At 40.9% G+C, this 25,789-nt stretch overlaps 1 protein-coding gene across 1 annotated transcript in view; it reads right to left on the reverse strand.

The window, feature by feature from the left end:
- Window positions 1-6,228: 6,228 nt before the first annotated feature.
- LOC126272119 (V-type proton ATPase subunit d) overlaps window positions 6,229-25,789 on the reverse strand; it is a 67,311-nt gene continuing 47,750 nt past the window's right edge. Inside the window, exons 5-7 of the mRNA XM_049974717.1 lie at window positions 15,941-16,117; window positions 13,385-13,462; window positions 6,229-7,207 (exon numbers count right to left, since the gene is read on the reverse strand). Of these exons, the coding sequence (XP_049830674.1) occupies window positions 7,046-7,207; window positions 13,385-13,462; window positions 15,941-16,117 (417 nt within the window). The 3' untranslated portion in view covers window positions 6,229-7,045. The remainder of the gene's footprint in view (window positions 7,208-13,384; window positions 13,463-15,940; window positions 16,118-25,789) is intronic.

The raw sequence follows: 25,789 nt of genomic DNA on the forward strand, positions 1-25,789 counted from the left end.
TGAATGAAAAAAACTTGACTGACTAACCAGTAGGCTGTCACATCACTAAGTTTAAACTTTGTCCATAATTTCTCTACATCCATCATACTGGAACTAAACATGTCCACTTGTTGTCTAAGTAGGATAATAATAACTGTTTATCTGCTCTTTCTAGCATAAAAACTTTTCTAGCCTTCTTGATGGACTTATTAATTTAAGCAACCATCATCGCTATGACGACATGTTCACTAATGGGTATTGCCCAAATTCTAGAATTCAATCATCATTCTTACTTATTAAGGTGCTACCTCAATAAATGAGCTCCATACTGAAGACATTTAATTGATTTTAAGGTTGGGGGGGGGGGGGGGGGGGGTGGTGTCATAGATTCTAGAGATTATCGAATTTAGGAACTTGACACATTATTGATCACTTCTTCCCCCAAGATTCCAACACACACACACACACACACATTCATTTTGTTTCACATGTACAGTTATTAATCCACCTAACATTTGATGATGATTACTCCAGGCCCCACCCTTCTCTGGTTGTTGTTGGAAAAAATTTCAACTAGTAATTCACCCAGAAATAATATTCATTTTCATTCCACAAATAGCTGGGGAAACAAAAATTGATCACCATTTTATTTGGACAAGCATAATGTAAATGTGTGCCAGGCACCCCAGGGGGAGACACTTACACCTTAATAGGCATCCATCCCATTAGCAATAGATACACCTGGAGGTTGAGAATTTATACAGTTGTTGATACCATCCACATGAACTGGGCAGTTAAATTAAAACCCTTTTCCTTATGATACACAATGTTCCTGAGTCAAGCCATACACTTGTCACTGATGCAATACTAGAGCTTAGAGTAATGTAGACATAGTGGGTCTCGCCAGCCTCCAGCTCCAAAAACCCCCGTTTGCCAAGCATGTACTCATTAAACACTGGTAGAGTTCTCCAAGATGCTTTCCTTTTGGCACAAACCAAGGAACATGTATAGATTATCAAATACAATGAACATAGCATCACTCCCTGACCACGGTAGAATGGTTGCATTACATGCATCTTTTTTTATTTCAAATTATGTTCCAAGAAATATTTTTTATTTATGACAAAGTCCTACAATGAATGGAAATTCCATAAAGACATGTAAAGGAGGCTTTTAAAGCTCAAAATACTGAGTTCCAAATGTTGAAAATCATCAGTACTATAATACCACATACAGTCTTTCACTCGATTTTGACTAAATTATCCTGAAACTTGAAACCATTTTTTTTTTTTTAGTTTCTGTGTAGCTATGAAGTCTAACCATGTATTTCACAATGGTTTCCTGTGGACATAAATCTTGGAGGAGCTGCCTGGAACACACCTGGATGTATGTATCCCTTACCACTGGAGGACATTTATCCCTCAACTTAGAAACCGTCATTACTTTCAGTCTCCAATGGTGTTAACATCACATACTATTTCACTTTCATAGCTGCTAAATTCAATGTCAATCTTCTCTACCATAATTTTTTTTTTTTTTTTTTTTTTTTTTTTTTTTTTTTTTTTTTTTTTTAAATAAAGCATTGCCTAAACAACAGTACCAATGAGTCAAAGTACGTGTTTTGTCGCCGAGCATCCAAAGCTGCACACGGTAAAGACAATTTCCACTCAATAATGTCTTATGGAATAGTTTTCTGGGGTAACTTATCACTTGGACAAAGTATTGACTGCACAAAAGAGAGCAGTGAGACTAATTAGTGGTGTTGACCCAAGGACATCATGTAGGCACCTTTTCAAGGAGTTAGGTATTTTAACTGCACCATCACTGTACATATCTTCGCTAATGAAATTCGTTACAAATAACCCATCTCAATTCGTGAAGAACAGTGATGTTCATACGTACAACACTAGAGGGAAAAATGAACTTTCCTATCTGTTATTGAGGCTGTCAGTTGCTCAAAAAGGAGTACATTATTCAGTAACAAAAGTCTTGGATCATTTGCCCAACAACATAGTGTCTGGCAGGTAGCAGATCAAGTTTGAAATCTAGCTTAAAATCATTTCTTTTGGACAACTCCTTCTACTTCATGGACGAGTTTGTTTCAGAAATGGTATATAAAAAAAAAAGGAAAAAACATTGTACATCTAAGTGTAGTTTCATGTGTAGAACTAAAAATTTCAGTAATATTAGCACTATACATGTGAGTATATATATATGTATCTTGTAATCTGACCTGTTCCACATCATCTTGATAAAATAATCAGGAAAATGATCTACGGAACATGACATAACAAACTAAACAATATCTAGCGGCAACTACATCAACCAAAACACATCAGCCAGGCTACAAATGTATTAACAGGTACTCTCTAGAGGGCGTACACACAACTATCAGTGCTGCAATGGATTTAAGTGGGTTTTATTTTTTTAAGGTCTTTTCTTAAGTTGCACGATTATCCTTTTGGATTTTAAGTTTCTGTCAAAATAATAAAAACAAGATAACTCAAGGTTCTATGTTAAGGCATTAGTTCTCTGAGGCGCTACTACACTTACAAAGTAAAGTTACACCAAAGGTGAAAATTGCTTCATTATCTGAGTATTGTCAATTAAATCTTTTTCCAGCTCAGATTCATAAAATTTCATATTTTTGGAAAATATTTCATAGGCCCAGAAAAAGCATGTGACACAGAAAAACACGTGGGAGCACCTCTTAAATGAGATGCACATTTTCTTGTATGTCAGCTTACACTGTGATATCCAGAGATACTTGTTGCATATGCATTTGCATATTTGGCCCTTTTTAACAGTTATTGCATATTTTAACTAAAAACTAGTGACGATGTTTATTTTCGCTCTGTTTACAATATTTTAAAAATTTAGTCAGGCATGCAAGCTCGATCTAGTTTTGATGTCTCTCAGATTGACTGTGACCTAGAACTGTGTGCAGTCGCTAACCAAGAGGCCACTGCCTAGCGAATTCATTACAGAAGAGGAACAGGAACTGATAGTCAATGCTCCTGTGCCCACCCTTCCAGTTAATCCCTTCTGCTGTCAAACCGAACACGTCAACAACAATTAAATTAAACTATGCAAGCAGTTTAGCTTTCTATTTACTTGCACACAGTTGAACATGTTACAACATATAGTGCGTAACATGTTGTTCGCCACCTTGCCTGAAAAAAGAAACGTTTTCTGGATAGCTGACCATCCTGGAAAATTTACTTGTGACAGAATTGTTTTATATTGTCAAGCTTGTGAGAGAAACATTTCGTAAAAAAAAAAAAAAAGGGTTTGTAATAGACCAGCATGTTAAGACAAGTCTTCATATCACAGGAATGCAGAAGAAAGCAACAACCTCTGGAAACAGCAAGTTGCAATAGCAGGGATTTGTCCAAAGGTGACAAAAAAAAAGGTTTGTTTAACATGGATCTATTTGAAGCATTCATTGCAAGCAATATTCCTTTTCACAAACTTACAATATGCAGTGAACTCAGGGACAGCATTATTCTGATTTCAGTTGACGAAATTACAGGCACTTGTGACCATTAAATTGCAATACTATTTAGCAGCCTGCAAAGAACTTGAAAAAGTAAATCATTCTGTGATCACCAGCTTTGTGAATAAGTGTATTAGGAAATATTTCCTGACTCTTCTGCAGATGAAAGGGTGTTCGTGTTTATTTCAGATGCTGCTCCTTATATGATCAAAGCAGGAAAAGCCCTCTGAGTATTTTATACCAATTTCATTCATACGAGGTGTTTTGCTCATGGGGTACATCACCCTGCTAAAGTACATTCCACGTTTGTGACTGTAAATAAACTGATCTCATCCACAAAGAAAGCGTTTCTAAAGGTTCCTGCTCACATCAAGACCTACAAAGAGGAACTACCAAATGTGCCTTTACCTCCCAAACCACTGGTAACTCGTTGGGGTACGTGGGTAGAAGCTGTGGTGTTTCGCAATGAACATTTTGAGGCCATTAGAGGGGTAGTAAATGAGTTCGATAGTGCAGAGGCTTTGGCAGGTTGCCAATGCAAGGAAGCGTTTAACGATTCCGGTATTAAGAGACACTGGTGTGACTAGCACTCGTTTTTCCCATATACCTGCAAGTATTAAAAAGCTTGGAATTCACGTTTGGCACTAAATGACTATTCAGTTATTAGATCAAATTATTCTAGTGAACTACTCATAAGCTGGAGGTATTCCCAAGAAAACTTAATAAACGTTTGAAAACATTTTAAACAATAACCCAGGCTTTGAACCCTTGTGCCAATTGATAGTTTTATTAATGGGATGGGTGAACTTTTACCAGAAACAATAACTGCCAACATAGCACCCAAATTCAAATACTGCCCAGTTACCACAGTTGATGTAGAATGGTCCTTTTCTTCTTATAAAAATGATTTGAGTGATCAAGGACAAAATCTTACTAATGAAAATTTGTAACAGTACTCGGTCGTTTATGTTTAAAATATTGGAAAAATGTACAATAAATTGTAAATGATGCTTTGGTCCGATAGTATTAATTAATAGTTAATGCTGTTCAAAAAAATTAATGAGTGTATGTTGTTTTTAAATAAAATATTATGGAGCTTTTGAACATGTCCCTCTGCGTGCGATACATCTCAAAGTTGGTTCTGTACATATCAATTGTTTCATTGCGACTCCCTCGCATCACATCTGCTTGTTACCAACAACAATCTCAAAGAAGGAAAACTTCTTTAACCACGGTATGCATCCCCAGTTTCCAAATTTTTAGAAAATAATCCCAGAAACAGAAAGGCCCCCTTCCTAACCTGTACCAGAAGTATTCAGAAAATGATATCACCATTCTAAATGTACTGATTTTTCACGTGGCCGGCACTCTTCCTCGTAATTGATACGCACAGGTTCAACTAAGATATAGTGTACACAGTAACTACCACGTTTTTTTTTTTTTTTATTTGATCTTGCATATTTTGACACTTTTCATGCATTTTCATGGCTATTTTAAATTTTTTATGATGCATATAATCTGGTCTCTAGTGATATACAGAAGATGGAAACACAAAAGGGTGAATTCTGTAATAGTACCACCTGCAATCCGAGGATACGCAAGTATCAATAGTGCTACTTAACCTACACCATCACAGCAGAATGTCAGCTATCAAGTATAATTCTCGATAGTATCTCTGTATTAACTGCCCCCTTCCACTTATTGCCGAGTTTGAAGCTGGTATGCTTATTAAACCTGTTGAGTACTTTTCCTAGTCTTCTTGTGGATTAAATTCCAGTAATCATGCATGGGCCAGAACTGCTGTCTTTCGAACAAGGTTCCCCTCCCCCAGTTTGTAGAGCAACATTATTTAAACAGGATGAACCAAGGACACAAATGAGTGTGAAATCAGTTTTCATCACTTTACGGAAATCCAAGGAGGAGGAGGATGAGATTAGTGTTTAGCATTCCGTCGACACCAAGAACATTAGAGATGAAGCACAAGCTCGGATTAGGGAAGGATGAGGAAGAAATGAGCTGTGCCCTTTCAGAGGAACATTTGTCTGTATCAATTTAGGGAAAATATTGAAAACCTAAATCAGGATGGCCAAACCCGGGTTTGAACCATCATCCTCCTGAATGCGAGTCCAGTGTGATAACTACTGCACCCTTTGCTTGGTCTTACACCAAACATATTACATACTGAACAGTCTTGGCCTCAAGAGTTCATAGAATTTACAATATCCATATATATGATATTTTAGAATGAGGTACTCACTGACACACTAGTCCATGCTAAATGTAGACAGGCAAAATTCAGTAACTCATATTTGAAAGTGGATGAAAGTACTGTCAGTTTTCTGATACACTGGTTCTATAACCACAATTGTCATGGGGAAAGGACATCTGCAAAAACGTCAACAGTGTGCGCGCACATGCAATTACTTATGGCCACAATACAGTGATGAGAGATGTATAAACCAACGACTGTTACAAATATTGAGTATTATGAACAAAAAATGTAACTGGAATGACACGAACAGACACTTTCTTTGTATAAGAAAGAAAGTAGCAAGTAAAGTCTTAGTATCTGTAAATGCATAACGAAGTATTATCCTCTCCCAGAAATGCAAGCCTATGTAATGATTGCTCATGTTTATGCTTATATGTTGCAATTTCTGCAGGCAAATTAATGCATAATATTCACAAGTCAATGATTTAACTAGTGGACTGAGATTCACTTTCAACTTACTGAGCAATTAATGGAAAATTAATGATTTGTGAAGAAAACTGTATTTCTTGAATAATACATAGTTTGTACAATCTGTGGCTTTAACACACACACACACACACACACACACACACACACACACAAATATTACATGATGTATAGGTATGTGACACATGCGTCTGTAATAACAGGAATGTACAACACGGACTGGGAAACAAAATATTACATCACAATAAAATTTTCTGCAGTCACATTTTTTGCTACGTAAACCACTATCCTATATGTACAAAATTTGGGGTCACAATGAATATTTAATACAACAATTAGTATTTTTTAACAATGTCAGCTTTACATACTGTGCTTAAAAACATGTCTTCTATGGTATAAATCAATATATATTAATACTGAACACATGCCAAAATATGTACATGGAAGTTGTTCTAATTTAAGACACTGAAATAGCTCCTCTAAATGACAGTGTATGATTATTATTGAAGGCAAAAAATACAAACACTACAACATTTGAAGAATGTATATTCTTTCAATTTTAATACTTTTATACAATCATTATCCTGTACACACTATACTTCCACCAAACCATTGTTACACCTATTGCCCTTATATACCCCAGCCCATAATACTTTACTGTGAAAGGATGTGGGAAACAATATGACAATTCTATTTACAAATTCATGGTGTACTTTATGCACGCTTTTTTATTGCATAATTTAATGAGTTACCAAATAAAAAGAGTGACACATGCAACGAAGAATCAGGTTTTGTTTTTACACACTAAGTGAAGACATATCACTGGTCTTCAGCACATAACTTTTAAATATATTACAGTAGTGGAAATTGTCTCAGAATATTGGAATGTAGTTATCAATTTTTGCCCTGTGTTTCTGGGCAACACATTCTGCAATCCATACAATGTTACGACATTCCTGTTCCTTCAGTTTCAAGTACGAATAGAACACACCAAAGTGGAACTGTTGTAAAAATGCATTCACATTCAATCGTACCTGAAAAGAGAAATGTGTAGGGTTCAGATAATGCTTTCTTCATTCTTAGTCCAAGTTCTCTTACTACATAATAATTTCAAGACCTACTTGTGTGTCTAGTAACTTACCACTTGATGTGATCCATCCACTATTAAAAAGAAACAGAAACGAAAGAAGGCAACACCCTGTCAGTGGATTACCTATGGGTGTCATGTTGACACTGAGATACCATAAGCTCATTAAGATCTTTCACCTCTTCTGGCATAATTGCATCACAACACTCAAGAATGCACACCTAGGCATATGCTGAGAGAGAGAGAGAGAGAGAGAGAGAGAGAGAGAGAGAGAGAGAGAGAGTTGCAGAAGGGGAGTAAAATTTATAATTTAGAGGAAATAGTACATCTATATTCTGCAAGATAGCTTATGAAACATCTGCCACTGGATTTAGTTGAGCATATCCACAATGCTTTCCCATTTATCGAAAACGACCTGTTATGAAGTGCACTGCTCTTTCTGGATCTCCTCTATTTCTTCTGTCATTCCTCTCTGGTTCAGGTCTCAGACTGACAAGCAATATTCAAGTATAAGTCATCCAAGTGTCTTATAAGCCACCTCCTTCAAGGGTGGACTACACTTCCCAAAGATTTGTGCAATGGATCTCAGTCGTGCATTTGCCTTTCTTGCTATTTATTTTGTGTGCTCAAGACACCTTAAATCTCTCCATATACTTAATTCCAGATGTTTAAGAGGGTTGACTGCTTCGAGAGGTTGAATAGCAGGTATGTAGCCATATAGTAATGGGGAAACAGGAGGCTGTAAATGGCTTGGGTAGTAAAACAGCTGTTTAAATACTGATGAATGTGGTGTGCACAATGTTCAAAAACTGGTACCATTGTTTGCAGGTGGCAATTCGTGTGAGTTGGGAGCAGGTTAGTTGTCACTGTTACACAGAACACTGCTCAGTAATTGTAGCACTGCTGTTAGATGACATGGCTGCTTTCATACATGTTCCTACCTTTAACTGCACGAAATGGCTGTGAAAAGTGTTTAATAGGGGGTGTGGATGAGTTGGTTTATGGGACAGGTATTGCACATGGATCATCCACAGGTGAAAGGGGCTGTAGGGCACCAGATAGCAAGACAATATGATGTTACATAGGTTGTGTGGGCAATAGAACATTCTGGAGGCCCACAATAGAGTTTTGATCAGGATAACACCCACTTCCAGGTGTGATAAGCAGTAGCAGAGTTTCCTGCTTAAGTCTTGCATGATAAGGGAATTACTGGTCAGTGGTTGATTCACAGCCAAGGTAGGATTCCTGGTGTCATGGGAAATATGTTTCTGGATTACATGGTCAGAATATTTTCACTCTGTAAAGGCTCTGGGAAATTATGAGCATATTTGAGTAACTATTGCTTCCCTTAGTCCAAGGATTCCAAGACGACAGGGTAACATCTACCCATACAGGCATAGACAAGTAGCTTAAGATAGCTTCTTTGGTTGATGTCCAGAATGCTCTTTCAACTTGTGTAGACCAAATGTTTATCTCACAAATAATGCATGCAAGTTATTGTTCCTGGTTATCTTGCAAAAATAACAGATACAGTTTAAAGCTAGCCCAATGCTGTATAATTGTAATGCCAGAGTGGGGAGCCTTGAGAATTAAAAGAGGGTAACATCTCTGAGAAAAATTGGAATGGGGTAGCGGGTGGGAGGTCCGCTGGAAGGAATATAAAGACTAGGCAAGATTTTACAAAGAATATGTAGGAGCAGATTTTGGCTACGGAACATTTTTTCAACTTGTGCGTTTATAATGAATGAAAGTTTCGTGATGAAGCCGATCAGAGACAAAATGTCGTAAAAATAATTAAAAATGAAAAACACTGAATTAACTTTGCAATTGTTGTCCCAAAAGACAAAAGGATCTCAAACAGTTAATAAAATGAAGGGAGCACAATGCAAATCAACGAATTAGTTTTGCCTTTATATTACAAAAGATGATGATTACTGATGTAATTCACTCTTTTAATCTGTGATCCCTTTCTAGTACAAATAAATGCTAAAATCATAGGATTATAACATTTTACTGATGCACTTGAAATAAAAACCACCATTCTTAATATTTACTTCCCACTTATACAGATGTACAAATGGATACTAGCTGATTGTCATAGTAAATCCAATAACATATTACACTATTGTCTGCTTGTTTGAATGTGTTGGTGCTGCCCATGCTAATGGTCTTCAGTGAAGTAGCTACTGGCATATTATGTCATAATCTTCCTTTTGTTCTTAATAGTGTCACACTTTTCATTAACTCAAAACATATTTAACTATAATTAGTTAAAGAGCAATTTTTGCAATACACATAATAGTTTCAGCAGTAGGGAAGCTCCTCATTCTTGCTGAAGAGCAAGTTGCTTCCTTCTTTGGATTGATGTCATTACAGTCACCATTGAATAATAGCAGACTATGTGTACAGCATTAATTTTGAAACATCTTTCAGATAATATTTTTTTCTTGCTGATATATTCAGCCAGGTGAGTGGTCACTAAAAATGATGTAACTGTAACATGATCTTTACCATATCAGCTACATCAAATGAAAGTCAGTATTGCAACAATTGTAAAAAGTACCACAAAGGTATCACAAATTTAGAAGCTAATGACAACATACCACTTCCTGCTGGTAGAATGTTAGTCTCATTCACCCTGGACCAAATAACCCCATCTGGGCAACATGTATTCAGAGGTCTGAACAGGAGATTAGTTTACCTCCAGCATAGACTTCTGCACCCTCTTCTAACTAAGCTATTGGCATAATGATCTGATTCCATACGTGAAAGTTTAAAGCTGCCATAATGTATGAATTTTTACTCAAAAGCTATGTAGTGATTGGGATGAAACCCATTACTTTTATATTATCTGCGTTAAGAATTGCTCATACAATCTTTGTTTTGAAATATACTTTTGACATACACTGATGAGTCACACTGAAAGAAAGGATTGGAAAAATTCAAGTTGGTCAATTACAAAAACAGGTCTGTGCCTGCTAGGATACATAATAATATATCAATGAAAATTACCACTTTTCGAAGATATAAAGTAATTGGATTGATCCAATAAAACATGTATCACTTCCTCCTCTTCTTCTAACCTATTAGGTGCCAGCTCAGGTGGTAAAAAGAAACATGTCCTTGCCATAATTTAACACACAACCAGTTACAAAGCACATTCAGGGACTACCAATGCAGCCTTCTTAAGATCTATACATGTCCAATATTAGAATATTAGATATGCAGCACTGAGCTAAAATATATAAAAACTATTGTCTAAATCTTATAAACACAGTACACTTTGCATTCCTGTAAAATATAAATAATTCTGTACCCTTTATCATTCAGAGTGGAGAACTGAATTTAAGGCCAGTTTGATCCCTATGAAGCGCCACAACATTCTGCTTGAAATAGATCACAGATGGCCTTATTGTTTCAAGATGGTACATCAAATTTCACTCTACTGCTACACAAACTACATATGGAATGTCACTGGTTGTGAGTCACACAACAAGGAAAGAGAGAACACTGGACTGCAATTTATAGCTCACAAGCTTAATTTAGAAGACGAATATGGAGAGATGGATTAGTGTTTAATTTTCCTTGTAATGTAACGTATTATTATTATTATTATTATTATTATTATTTTCTTATCTCCCTCATTCTTTTCTTTATACATATTCCAATTGTTCATTAAAAGGTGTAATACAAACTGGTTGAGCTAGTAAAGTTTATTTGTACATTCACGATGACCGTAGCCAACTGTTCATCATTCCAAGACATGCTGAGAATCCTGCATCAAGAGGATTGAAGCAGACAAGAATAATTTACGTGAGCAGAAGATGGGCGATCCAGAACCAGTATTGTCATACCAATCTCAATGCACAATGATGGTAACAGAAAAAGAAGTACGTAAATTTAAATGCTGAATATATGTATTGAATATTGAGGGTCTGTTGATACTAATGTCAGTTAAAGTTCACTCGGGATACGTGTACCTTCCAATTTCTTTCAAAATTTCCCTTTTAATTATTTAAGCAGCAGTTTTTAATCAGTTTCCAACATATATCACATTTTAGTCCCCCCACCACTATTCATCCTTCAATGAACAGTTTGTAATAGCTAGGCAGGAACAAGGATGTGGCATGAAAATGGCCCTGGTTTCTTCAAAGCATCCATAAAGACATTTGCCTTAATTACTTAAGGAGAATAAAGAAAACCTTCATCTACATGATCACACAGAAATCTGAACATTGCTCCTCGTCAACTGAAGTCAATTATCTCATCCACTAGACTAGCCAATTGGAGTCAGGCTAGTTTCAGAGCCATATATCCACAGCTGAAGTGCTTTTAAGATATCCCTAAATGCATTCAAATCCTTAAGGTACAATATCCATGTAAGTTATTTATCAGATGTGAGGCAAAGAATCATATAGCATTTTTAAACAGGGTTTTATGGGCAAAAATGCTCATTTTGAGAGCAGATAAAGTAAAAAATGTCAACTTTAAAATAATGACGTGGTTGATAAGAAAAAAAGAAGAAACTGGACTGAAGATGCTGCTACTAACCCAACTATATCAAAACTAACAAGTAATTTCTGCAAGGAGAAAGAGAACTATAAATTACAAAGTTATCCATAAACAATATTAAGACACTTTACAGCAGGTACTATAGAGAACTTACCGTTAACTGGATCTCTGCGAGACAAAATTCTGTTATTTAAGTTTAAGTATCTAAGTATATCAGAAGTATATAAGAAGAGAGGGTCTTTTCAACATTGGAAAAAAAAATGCAGAAACTTAACATGTGGAGCTGTACAAGGATATGATGCCTCCAAGTGCTATCATAGACCAATTCTGGATTTTAAAAAAAATTACAACTGCATAAGAGAGAGTGCTGTCTACAGGAAGTTCACATTTTCATGGTTGAAAAAATGCCTTTCGAACCTATACTGGAAGAGAAAAATAGTTTCGTGGATACCAGGAATCACATAGGACTCTCTCATACTAATGAGACCAACACTCCCTTAGCATTTGTTCTCCGGTGCACTAATATACTGTTTTGCATTCAATGACATCCAGGTACAGTTTGCTGGACCTCAGACTCTGCAGACAGCAGATTCAATATAAGACATGAGCATTCCCCATTTCACTGCTGTTCAGAACCAAAGTTCCAATTTTAAATTGCCACAGTCTCTGACAGCAGTAGAAAACGGGATCCTGGTTGTCAGTGGCCATTGTCAGAGTGTAGTACACCATCACTATGTAGGCTCTTACTCCAACTGTTGTCAACCTTCTCTAGGAAAAAGCGTTGTTGGTAATGTGCCATGACGCCATAAACCCTCACGTTGGCATCTCAAATTTGTGGATTTAGTAGAATGTTCAACCAAACCAAGAAACTTGCCAGACACTCTTCTCCCTATTTTCTATTGCTTGCTGTAGTTTAGGCCTTGTGAGTTCACTGCTGTGAGATATTTTGTGACAGCAAGGCAATGCTCCTTGCTCTGCAAACAACATGCCTTAATTACAAGATTTATCTCAAGTGTACTGTCACGCATCCAAACAGTGTAAGTAAAAGCTGAGTAGACTGGGAGAAAAATGTGCTGTTAATATATATTTGTACACACATGGAGAACCTGCCATTATGTTTGTAGTAAAAGGGACAGGAGCCACGCTAATTACAGAAACAATCACTCTGAACTACATTGTTAGCCCACTTAAAGCCATCATTTATCATTTATGAAGGCTTTAATTTAAATCGCAGGAATACCAGCACATTTAGAATGTGTCTTATGAAGTCGAGCATATGTTGTTACACTAGTAGCTTCACTTTCTTCATTTATTTGCTTTGTTCACACTAATATTAATGGATACAAAGTGATATATATTTAGTCTCAGTGCTGTGTGAGAGAATCAGATATTGATTGAAGTCAAAGTGTAAAAACCATAACTGCTCACAAACACTCAAACACTCACTCTCTCTCTCTCTCTCTCTCTCTCTCTCTCTCTCTCTCTCTCTCTCTCACACACACACACACACACACACACACACACACACACACACACACACACTGTATACCAATATGCATGATATTGTGCAGTATATATCCTTACAGTTCATATAACATAGCAGTAACATTACCTCATGTTCAAAGAATTTGTCCTCCAGTGTTTTTTCTCCTGGGTTGTTCCCTGCACCTTCAAATAAAGCACTGTATTCCTGAAGAAGAAAAGAATACAGCTAATTTCAATATTATAAAAATTATCAGTTCTTTTGTTACTACCCTAAGTAACAGTGCACAGAGCTCAATTAACAGAAAAAGTTAAAAGTATACCTTACAATCATTTTATATGATGTTCATAAATGTGTCAATCTATCTTTGTTATTGTTTAATATGTTAGATTGCATAAGGCCATTTTTTCATAGTGTTTCCTGCTCCTCCAAAGTTTGAAGAATGGTTCCAATTTTCACCTCAAATTCACTCACTCTAACTTCTCACTCTATTTCTAGGAGCAATAATTTCTGATGTTATTAGCTTATTTTTTCGTTCGTCTGCACACTTTTTTTTAATTATAGAAAGAGGCACACTTATGTGGTTGAATAAGAACTCACCCCAATGTAAATAGATGCTAAATAACAAGACAGGAACTACAGGAATAATCAACTGATCTGACAGTCAGTTCTTCCATCCACTGAATACCTTTTCATAGCACAGACCAAACAACCATTCAGCACTGCAATGCTTTAAGATAGCTTATTGTACTATTATTTCTTTTGACAACATTATACTGTCCTGTAAGTGATTTAACTATTTTCATAAGCTTTTTGTTGCCACTTACAACTGTACCCCACATATAGAGAGAAGAACACTCACAAACATCAGAACAGTCTACTGCGAAATGTATGGGGCATAATTAGGTTTCTGTGGAAATAGTCACACTATAAAAACAAGGGCAATGTAAAATTCGTCAGGCTGATGGCAAGTAATTGTTCTGCAATCAAAATAGTGCCTTTTTTTAAAACCTGGTTTCCTTCTATGTCAATAAATGAGATTCCACCCAAGAAGACTTAATCAACAACAAGAATCTCTGCCACATCCCAGAATGGGGTCGCCACATTTCCAGCATAGGAAATCTGATATACCTCTCTCTCTCTCTCTCTCTCTCTCTCTCTCTCTCTCTCTTCTGCAACTCAACCAGCTTTCACAGCCATTTTGTTACTGGTATAAAGTGGTGGAACCACTTACCATTAACAAATTGCTAAACGAATCAGCTGTATCAATCAAATGATTCAATAACAGTGCCACACTCACCAAGCCCATGGCTTGATATGTCTAACTACAATCTGTGAAATACCATTTTGTGCACTTCCTCAATGTTTTCATCTATGGTTGCTTTCTTGGGATACTGTTCTTGTGTATTCAAGAGTACAATCACTTCTGAATACAATCACACTTTTCAAAACAGTTGAAATAAATTGGCATGACCTACAAAAATTAATCAACTATGAATGAATATTTACAGACAATAAACCAAAATAAATAATTTTATAATTAGATGGTGTTTCTTGTTTATGAATGAATAGTAGTAGCAGAGGGGGTTGCCAGAGTAAGATGAAAACTCTAAGCAGACTGTCCAACCTCTGGGATAAAGAATTGAAGACAGTTGCAAATTTCAACTGGCAGAAAACAGAGAGGCATGGAAACATCTACTGAAATTTTATTTGTTAGTTCAAGATTAAAGAGGCATCACCTATTTTTTTAAAGGCTAAATTAGCTGAACAACAAAATGAAAAAAAATAATAAACAAAAAGTAAACCATATCAATGAAATACACACAATATGAAAACTTTAAAAATCCATATAAAGAATATATTCCACAGAGAAACTTAACACCTTATTTGCACTTTGTACGACAGATGTCAATGTAACAAAAATGTGTCATTAATACCAATGCCATCTCTGTAGAAACAGCTAAGAACTTTTCACATTTTCCTTGTACTAACTGAAAACATTAACAAGCTTACAAAAGCCACAATTCACTCGACATGAAGTAGTTCTACAGTGACAACCTGAAGCAATAAGAAGGACTACCATTTCAATTCTGATGCAGCAATCCTTTTAAGTTTTACAGTTTCCCAAAAAGTTCATTACCACCTGCTGTTATTACTTTGACATAATTCAGTCAGAACAAATTCATTTCCTAGAATTTCATTGTTGCCAAGACTATGCAGTCAGATTGAAAGTAACGGCAGGAGGGAAGACTTTCTCCTTATAGAAGACATTTCCCAAAATGGTGTTTACAAGACACATCACTCACTTTCCTGTAGCTCTTTTTCAATTTTAGCCCATTATGCCTGTGACTATAATCACTGATCGGTGCAAAATTTTATCTTCTGTAATTTATAATTAGGGTGAGAATTTAAAATCTACGCCTCACTTATGTAAATATCTTTTGTGTTTCTTTATTCTGGACAGCATTGTATGAGAGTTCATGTAATGTTGTTTATCTTGCTAACGTGTTTAATAAATCTTACAGTTTCAATCAGGCCGCCCCCCCCCCCCCCCCCCAGCAGATTACTTTGCTAACAATCTCACTAAACCATTCTTAAAAGCTCTAAAATATTTTAATCTTGGTAATTACTACTGATAAAATTTGAAACATTCAGACCAAAGATTTTCTTGAGTATAATACTTACAGCATAGTATTCAGCTACAGCTTTTACTTGTTCATAGTCATCTGCACGTGCCAAAGCAGCTAGACCATCAGGATGTAGCTTCCCACAACGAGGATACAGTTTGGCACGATCATCCTTTGTTAATTCAGTGCCAAATGAATTTATTGTAATAATAATTGCTCGTCTATCTGCTTCAAACTGCAAGTTATACATCACAACATAATTTATATTTGAAGCCATCATAAAGTCATAAGTAATAATTACAGAATATTTAAAATAAGGATTCAAAATATATAAAATAGTAACAATTTCAATGAAAACATAAAAAAAACTTGTGTCTAGTATAGTACATGGTGCTCCTATTTATGTTTAGAAAGTCGGATATTGCAAAACTTGCTGCATTTAAGTGCTGTAAAAATTTGTATACTGGCACTTTCCAGCTACTAGTGCAAAAGTAGCCTTACAGTACCTCTGGAATTGGTAAGAAGACATATCAGTTACTTCATGATTTTGCTATCACAGCAACAGATATTTTACAGATCACTAGGATTCATGAATGTTGATGCCGCTGTTGAGGAATTAGCAAAAATATGAATTACTGGAAATATGGAGCACTTCACTGGAGTATTTACTGGATGGAAATGGAAATGAAATCCCATGCTTCCTGACAGATTGTAGGAGAATGATGCGAGGAATGGTGCGACTGGATGAAACTTCCATTCTAAAAATGGTGAATGTCCTGGAGAAATTGGTGATGAAGAAACAAATGAACAACTGAGTAAAAATGTATAGAAACTCACAGCAGATCACTACAAACTGGTTGTGTGTGTAGGGTGTGTGTAGGCATATTTGTAAAACAACAGGTACCATAAGAAAAAAAAACAGCAACACCCTTTTGAAATGCCTAGATTACATAATCTCTTTAGCAGTTGGAATAAAGCATGCTTGTTCCCGCACAAAAACCATCTTCCTCACTAATTGTCTTCATGTAATGCAGAGGACGTGGTTGGTTGATATGGGGAGGGGGGGGGGGGGGGGCCAAATAGCGAAGTCATCAGCCCATGACCTCAGGTGGCAGAAACAAGGAACACAAACACCACAATTCAGTTAAGTAGAATGGAAAACAGGGAAAAAAAGAACCAAAAAGGAACAATGGGACAGCAGGAAGAGTAAAGAACAGGAGGAAGGGAACGGTGGGAGCAGGGATGCTCCAGAAACACTACACAAGTTGGGTCATCAGCACAGCCACTGACTCTTCCCGATTCCCATACCATACCGTAATAATGACAACAGGGACAACACCAAGGGAAGCAGACACAAGAAAAAGGGAAATAAAATGATACAAAAGACAAGACAAAACTTAAGGAGAAAGGGGGGGGGGGGGAGTGGGGGATCTGGCAAGTGTATAGGCAACGCCAAGGCCTCCATAACCAATACCAACACTAACCAAGGGATACCAATTCCTGAAGGAAATTCAGATACTTAAACCTGGGAGGACAAACCATTTTCATGTAGAGAACCGAGGACAGGCATAACCAAGTGAGGGTCATCTGCTAACACCTGGGTCCAGGAGGTGGGAGGATATATCCAGTGTGAGGGGCCAAAAGGTAGGGGCAGTCCAGAAAAATACAGATCACCATGAGGGAGGGGGGCGGGGGGCTCTTTGTGGAGTAAGAAACCATGGGTCAACCTAGTATGGCTGATACAAAGATGGCAGAGGATGGTAGATTACTGCTGGGAGAGGAAGAGGGAAGAATGCCACATGACAGTCTCCTTGATTGCATGTAGCTTACTAGAGAGGCGGTAGTCCCGCCCTCCCCTCCCAAAAGAGTAAGCCCATGGTTGAGGAAAACTGGATTTGAAGCAAAGCCACAAATATGCAACTAGAGGGATCACGGAGAACAAGGGTGTAGGTGGCTACCCTCCCTAATCATATGATCAGCCAGTTCATTATTTAGGATACTCACATGGTGGGAAACCCACATGGTGGGAAACCCAAAGGAATCAACTGAAGAAGTGGTGGAAGGCAGAGACCCGGCAGACACCAAGGGGTAGGAGGAAACACCCTGAGCAAGAGCAGAATCCAGGTTAGGAAAGACTATTTAATAAAGCAAAGAGCCCATTAGATGGCGATCAATACCACAGTAATGACCCCACACATGGCAAGCAAGCGATGGTGTTCTGTACCAACAGAAGACATGAAGGCATATCCCACTTGGTATAAATGGCTCTGAGCACCATGAGACTTAACATCTATGGTCATCAGTCCCCTAGAACTTAGAACTACTTAAACCTAACTAACCTAAGGACATCACACAACACCCAGTCATCACGAGGCAGAGAAACTCCTTCACCCCGCTGGGAATCGAACCCGGGAACCCAGGCTATCCTACTTTATCAGCTGATTTAGAACTATCAGTGAAAAATCACTGGCATCCTGAAACTCCCATAAGATCAGGGGGAACAAACAATGCAACACAGTTTGAGTGATTGAGGCCCTCATGACCCAGGAAAAACAGTTTGTATCTGGGGCCGAGGAACTAATCCAGGAAGGGGATGGGAGGGGGTGGTGGTGGTGGTGGTGGTGGTGGTGGTGGAGGGTTTGTTTTGTTTTGTTTTGTTTTTTGGGTACAAAAACAATTAGGGTCACATAGGCCCACGTCAAAACTATAGAACACAAAGACAAACAGAGTAAAAAAATGCCTACACTTTAATCCCAATCGATGGAAGAGAAGGCAGGTACAAAAAATTAAATGGCCTTTGCCAGATTGCTATGGCGGATACAATATAAAACGTGGTCGACAGTCTGCAGGTCATTCGCTAAAACGGCTGATCACTCAGATGGCAAACATAAGGGCATTACGTCAGGAAATGGTGGACCGTCAAAGGCTGAGTGCAATGTGGTGGGGGAGCACCACTTAAACGGTGATGGCTAAAAAGACAGTGCCTGATATCGAAACTAGCTAAAATGATCTCCTCACAGTGAGAGGGCCAAGAGGTGGTCATCCAAGCTGCAGAGAGAGGCTTAATAACCCGAAGCTTGTTTCCATGAAGGGAGGACAAGTGGTGATGCCAAATTGAAACCACCTGCTAACAGACAGCAATACAGAGATTATCGGAGGAAATGTAAGAAGCAATGGGCCCAAGTACGAGGGCTGCAGCCTTGGCAGCAGTGTCGGTGGCCTTGTTTCCTGTCAGACCAATGTGACCAGGAACCCACAAACATCACAGTGGCTCCATCAAGAGTGAGCAACTGACAGCTTTCCTGGACCTGTTGCACTAAGGGATGGATGGTGTACAACACACAGAAGCTTTGGAGGGCACAGAGAGTCTGAGCAGATGACGCAATTGAAAAGCCTGTATTGCCAGATGTACTGCATGGTCTGATACAGGGCGAAGAGCTCTCCTGTAAATAGTGAGCAGTGTTCTGGAAGCCGATACCGAAAGACATTGGTGCCAATGACGAAGGCGCACCCGACACCATGGTCAATACGAGAGCAAACAGTGCACTCAAAAGTACTATTGCGATGTTCCATGCAAAGATTGTGAAACTGAAGGTGCTAGAAAAAGGCTGGCACAGTGTCCTTAATAAGCAAATGAATGCCATGATGAATGCGGGTCGCCACATGAAGTCAAGGTGGTGAAGGGTTCACACCAACCGTGAAAGCTGCTGGAGCAAAAGCCGAAAGCGAACTCCAGGAAGTAGATAGAAAAGGGATGTGCCCCACACCGGTGATCAAACGAGTCATCGAAGAAGAAGAAGAAGAAGAAGAAGAAGAAGAAGAAGAAGAAGAAGAAGAAGGCATAGGATGGGTGGCCACGCATGGCAGATGAATGGCAGGCATACCTGCTGAGGAGAAAGTCATGGCGGTAGCAGAGCAGTAGTTCATTAGCTTCTGCACACTCTCAAATGGGCTAGTGTAAAAGGCGCCCGTGGCCAAATGGATGCCACGATGGTGGATAGTACTGAGACAGCATAACAGGGACAGACATGCAGATGTATGAACGGAACAACCATAGTCTTAATTTCAAAGGGACAAGGGACCATTACAAATGGGTGAGGGAGTTTCGATCTGCTCCCCAGGAAGTACCACTTAGAACATGTAGGACATTGAGGGATCCCACACAACAGACTGCCAGGTAAGACATGTGGGAAGACCAAGAGTGTTTCCTATCTAGCATGAGCTACAAGAATTTCGCAGTTTCAACAAACGAAAGAGCAAAAGGCCCAAGATGTAAAGATGGTGGAAGAAACCAGTTGTGCCATTCATACAAACATTTTTGTTGGAGGAAAAACAAAAGCCATTGTCGGAGCTCCATGAATGAAGAAGATCGAGATATCGCTGAAAATGCCACTCAATGAGACAAATCCATAGAGAACTGCCATAGGTAGCAAAATTGTCAACGAAGAGAGAGACAGAGATGCCCGGTGGGAGACAGGCCATTATAGGGTTAATGGTGATAACAAAGAGGACGACACTCAGGACGGAAACCTGGGGCACACCGTTTTCATGGATATATGTGTCCGACAAGGCAGAACCCACGCTTACCTTGGAAACACAGTCCTTTAAAAATTGCTCAAGGCAACAGGGCATGTGGCCACAGAAGCCCCATGTGTAAAGAGTACCGACAATACCAATCCTCCAGCAAGTGTCGTAGGCTTTCTCCAAAACAAATAACACAGCTAAAGTCTGGGATTTCCACAGAAAACCATTCATGACATGGGTGAACAAAGTGACGAGATGGTCAACTGCAGAACAGTGGGCTCGAAATCCACACTATGCAGTGGTTCGTAAATTACGAGACTCGAGCCACCATACCAGCCAGGCTTGAATCATACATTCCATCACCTTGCAAACACCGCTGGTGAGAGAAATGGGGTGGTAGCTGGAAGGAAGGTATTTGTCCTTACCAAGTTTAGGTACAGGTATGACTAGCTTCACGCCAGTGTCTGGGAAATGTCCCCTCTGCCCACATGTGATTGTACATATGAAGGAGAAAGTGCTTGCCTGCAACAGGAAGGTTCTGCTACATCTGAATGTGAACATCGCCTGGCCCTGGGGCAGAGGATCGGGATGAGGTAGAGCATGATCTAGGTCCCTCATTGTAAAGGTGAAATTGCTGCAGTCACAATTCTGACCACTCCATTCCAATGAAGGAAGCCAGGGTGATAGTGGAAGCAGCTTGAAATCTCTGCAAAATGGAGGCCCAAGGTGTTTGAGATTGCAACATGGGTCCACTACAATATCATACGCTACTGTCGGGCGGGAAATTGGGGAATAGATCTCAGTTCCAGAGAACCGCCGGAGGAGGGAGTGGAACAGTTGAAAGAACTAGTGAATTAAATCCAGCTAGCTTTTTTGCTATCCAGAGGAATGTAATGACACTGTACACACAACAGTTTATAATGAATGCAGTTTGCCATCATAGTGTGTGTGTGTGTTTGAGGTTTACGGGCGCTAAACAGCGTGGTCATCAGCGCCCAAGCGCATAGAAACAGGAACACAGGCGGTGAAGGGACGAAGACGGACGCCGAACAAGGAGAACGGCTAAAAGACACAGGCCTGACGCAGTTCCAAATGCGCACATACAGAGGCAAAACAAGAGGAGAAGAAACACACTAAAAAGGGAAAGGAAACACAAGGAAAAGGGAAAAGAGAACAGATACCGAAGTGAAACAAGGAGGTAATCGTGACTGGCGGACCTCTTACCTAAAAACTGGGTGAGCCAGTCACCCAGCAGCACATGAAAACCTTCTCCCTAAAATCCGAGGCAACAGATTGGACAGGACACAAAACCGTAAAACCTTAACCACAGTCGCTGCGTCGTCTTGCAAAATAGAGGGCAAATCCGGTGGCAAGGAAACCACCGCCCTCTGGTCAGAGAATAAAAGAGTCAAGTAAAATGTGGCAGACAGTATTCTGGACGCCACAAGCACTGCAGATTGGGGGGTCCTCCCGCCGGAGTAAAAAACCATGCGTGAAGGGACTGTGTCCAATGCGGAGGCGAGTGAGGAGAACCTCATCCCGCCTGTATGACTGGTAGGACGTACGCCATGGTCGCGTAGTGGCCTTTACCAGACGCAGCTTATTGTCAGAAACTGCCAACCACTCCTCTTCCCATTGATGCATAACACGAAAACGCAAAAGGGAGGTTACAGCATGGAGGGGGACGGCACATTCAACAACGTGAGGGAGGGAACATGCATCTTTGGCAGCCACATCCGCCAGTTCGTTTCCCCTAATACCCACGTGCCCCGGCACCCAGCAGAAAGAAACCTCCTTCCCCTGCCGTTGCAGGTGGAGTAGGGCATCATGGATGTTCTGGACGACCGTATCCGCTGGGTACAAGTGTTGAATGGTCTGAAGGGCACTCAGGGAGTCAGAACAGATGAGGAACTTAATACTGGGAACACATCTCATCTGCTCCAATGCCCGCAATATTGCAAACAATTCGGCATCGAGGATGGTAAACACCGCAGGAAGCCGTAACTTGACGACTCGATCAGGGAAAACAACAGCACAACCAACAGTGTCCCCCTGTTTAGAGCCATCTGTGAATACAGGTACATGGTCCGGATGCTGGTTTAAAATATCGTAAAATAAGGAGGTAAACACAAACGCCGGAGTGCAGTTCCTCCGGTTCTCAGACAAGTCTAAAAGGATGCTGGGCCTCTGGAGCAACCAGGGAGGCAGGCGAGTAAAACCTTGTCGTTGGGGGGCCACACGCTCCACACCAAGGGACTCAAGCAAATGCTTGGCATGAATCCCAAATGGTTTTGTTGCCCTGGGACGACTGGAAAAGAGACGTTCCATAGGCGGTCGGGCAACGGTAGGGTACGCAGGGGAGGTAGGACAGGCAAGGAAATGACACACCCGTCGCACCATGAGGAGTGTCCGCCGGATGGCGAGCGGCGGTTCCCCTGCCTCAGCACACAGGCTGGGGATGGGACTGGTACGGAAGGCACCAGTGGCCAACCTGATACCCTCATGGTGTACTGCGTCAAGGATCTTCAGATACGAAGGCCTTGCTGACCCATACACGGTGCAAGCATAGTCAAGACGCGATCGGACGAAAGGCCTATAAAACTGCAGCAGACGCGCCCGATCTGCTCCCCAGGACCGATGGCTCAGACACTTCAAAATATTCAGTGCCTTCAGGGCCCGCACCTTGAGGTCTTTAAAGTGAGGCAACCACGACAACTTGGAACCAAAAGTGAGGCCCAGGAACCTCACAGTGTCTCTTAAAGGAAGAACAGTGTCCCTCAGACGCAATTCAGGGGAGGTAAAAAGACGCCGAGAACGATTAAAATGAACACACACAGATTTGTCTGCAGAAAAGGTAAAACCCGTCTTTGCAGTCCATGCCTCTAAGCGCTTTATCATAAGCTGTAACTGCCGACTAGCACTGACAAGACTGGAGGAAGAACAGAAAACAGCAAAATCGTCCACAAACAAGGAGCATTGGGCAGGACTCCGGATAGTGGACGTGATACTGTTAATAGCAACGGCAAAGAGGGTGACACTTAAAACGCTGCCCTGAGGAACACCATTCTCCTGCACGTACAAATCCGATAGCACATTACCAACCCGATACCGAAAGAGGCGGTGAGAAAGAAAGGACCGAATGAAGATGGGGAGACGGCCACGAAAGCCCCACTCATGGAGTTGATTGAGAATAAGGCGGCGCCAAGTAGTGTCATACGCCTTATTAATGTCAAAGAAGACCCCTAGACAATGCTGGTTACGTAGAAAGGCCTGCTGGATGGCGGCCTCAAGCAGGGTCAAGTTTTCTATAGTGGAACGACATCTCCGAAAGCCACACTGAGAGGGGCTAAGGAGCTGCCTGGTCTCGAGCAGCCAAACCAGGCGGCGGTTGACCATGCGTTCCAACGTCTTCCCAACACAGCTCGTCAAGGCAATACTCCGATAACTACTGGGATGCGTTCGGTCCTTCCCTGGTTTGAGGAGGGGAATCAAAATTGCCTCCCTCCACGAGTCAGGGTACGTGCCAGATAACCATATCATATTGAAACAGTGCAGGAGAACTTCCTTGGATGGCAGCGACAGGTGCCGCAGCATGCTGTACCGGATTTGATCATGACCAGGCGCAGTATCATGAGCCACAGACAGCGCAGAATCCAGTTCCCACATTGTGAAGGGGCAGTTATAGGGTTCAGAATTTAGAGACCGGAAGTCCAAGTGACCCCTTTCGACGGCAGTGCGGTAGCGGCAGAAATCTGGATCACAGTTAATAGTGGCGGTAGATTCCGCAAAATGCATGGCCAGTGTCTGGGCAATGTCTCTCGGCGCCGTGAGGAGACATCCCTGATGCAGCAATGCCGTGACAGGTAGCTGGCTGAGTTTCCCGGAAATCCTCCTGATGGCTTCCCATACTTTCGTAGAACTAGTGGAGCGAGAGATGGAATTCAAGAACGATTGCCATGACCGTCGTTTGCTCTCTTTAATCACTCGCCGCGCTCTGGCCCTTGCCACCCGAAAGGCCGCAAGATTGTCAGCTGAGGGACGGCACTTGAAGCGGCGCAGTGCTGCACGGCGGGCGCGGATGGCTGAGTGGCACTCAGTGGTCCACCAAGGGACAGGACGCCTCTTGGGATGACCGGATGATCGTGGGATTGACAATTCAGCAGCATGAGAGATCACGGCTGCAACATGGTCTACCCATTCGTGGACGCTGGCACGGTGTTCCAAAACAGCCAGTTGGCTGAAAAGTGTCCAGTCAGCTCTGCAAAGGTGCCACCGGGGCGGCACTGGTAATGCCACAGCCTCATCCAGGAGGCGAATCCAGAGGGGGAAGTGGTCACTAGAATGGAGGTCAGCTGCAGCCTCCCACAGAGCAGAATCCGCGAGTGCTGGAGAGCAAAAGGAAAGGTCAATAGCCGATGACGATCCGGAAGCAGTACAGAAATGAGTGGGAGCACCAGAGTTGAGGAGGCACAGTTCTTCAGACATCATGACGCTTTCCAGAATGCGACCCCTGGGGCAAGTAGTCGGAGAGCCCCATAAGACATTATGAGCGTTGAAGTCCCCCAGAAGAAGAAATGGGCGAGGGAGTTGGCTAATAAGGTCCGTGAGAGCCTCAGAGTCTATCGCATCCGGAGGTGGTAAATAAACAGAACAGACTGTGAGCCTCCGACCCACAAGAATGTCAACTGCAACTGCTTGCAAGTCAGTGACGAGAGGGAGCTCAGATGAGGGGTGCACATCACGGACAAAAACCGCAACACCACCCTTTGCCCTTTGCCCCGTCAGATCATCTTTTCGATATGCGGTATAGCCGCGTAAAGAAGGAGAATCAGTGGCCCGAAAATGTGTCTCTTGGATACATAAGCACAAGGGGCACTCTCGTATGAGGAGTTGTAATTCGGCCACATGCGTCCTGAAACCATTCAGGTTCCACTGTAATATGGGAGCCAGTGATCAGGGTGGCTGAACTTTCACCCTGCCTCTGTGCTTTGGAGGAGAGACCGTACTGGCCGGAGATTTATTCCTGGGGCGAGAAGATCGCCCCCGGTCGACATCAATGTCCATAAGATCCGATGACGATCCACGGGAGATGTCAGACAGTACGATGGCATCATCATCGGACCGACGCTGACTAGTCTCCTCAGGTGGCAGAACCTTCATCTTCTGAGGCTTTGTCTTGGGGGGCTTGGAATGCAGAGCCTTGTCAACAGTTGGAGGTTGACTCGCCTGGGCAGAAGGCGCCATATGGGGGGAGGCTGGAAGTACCTCAATGTCAGCAACCACGGCCTTGTCCGATGTAGCGGGGAGAGCCGCAGATTGCAAAACAACCGCAGCAGCACAAGTGCACTGGCAAGCGCAGGTTTTAGTGCTAACACTAGCAACC

The sequence above is a fragment of the Schistocerca gregaria genome, chromosome 5 (assembly GCF_023897955.1).
Source record: "Schistocerca gregaria isolate iqSchGreg1 chromosome 5, iqSchGreg1.2, whole genome shotgun sequence".
Classification (NCBI taxonomy): Eukaryota; Metazoa; Arthropoda; class Insecta; order Orthoptera; family Acrididae; genus Schistocerca; species Schistocerca gregaria.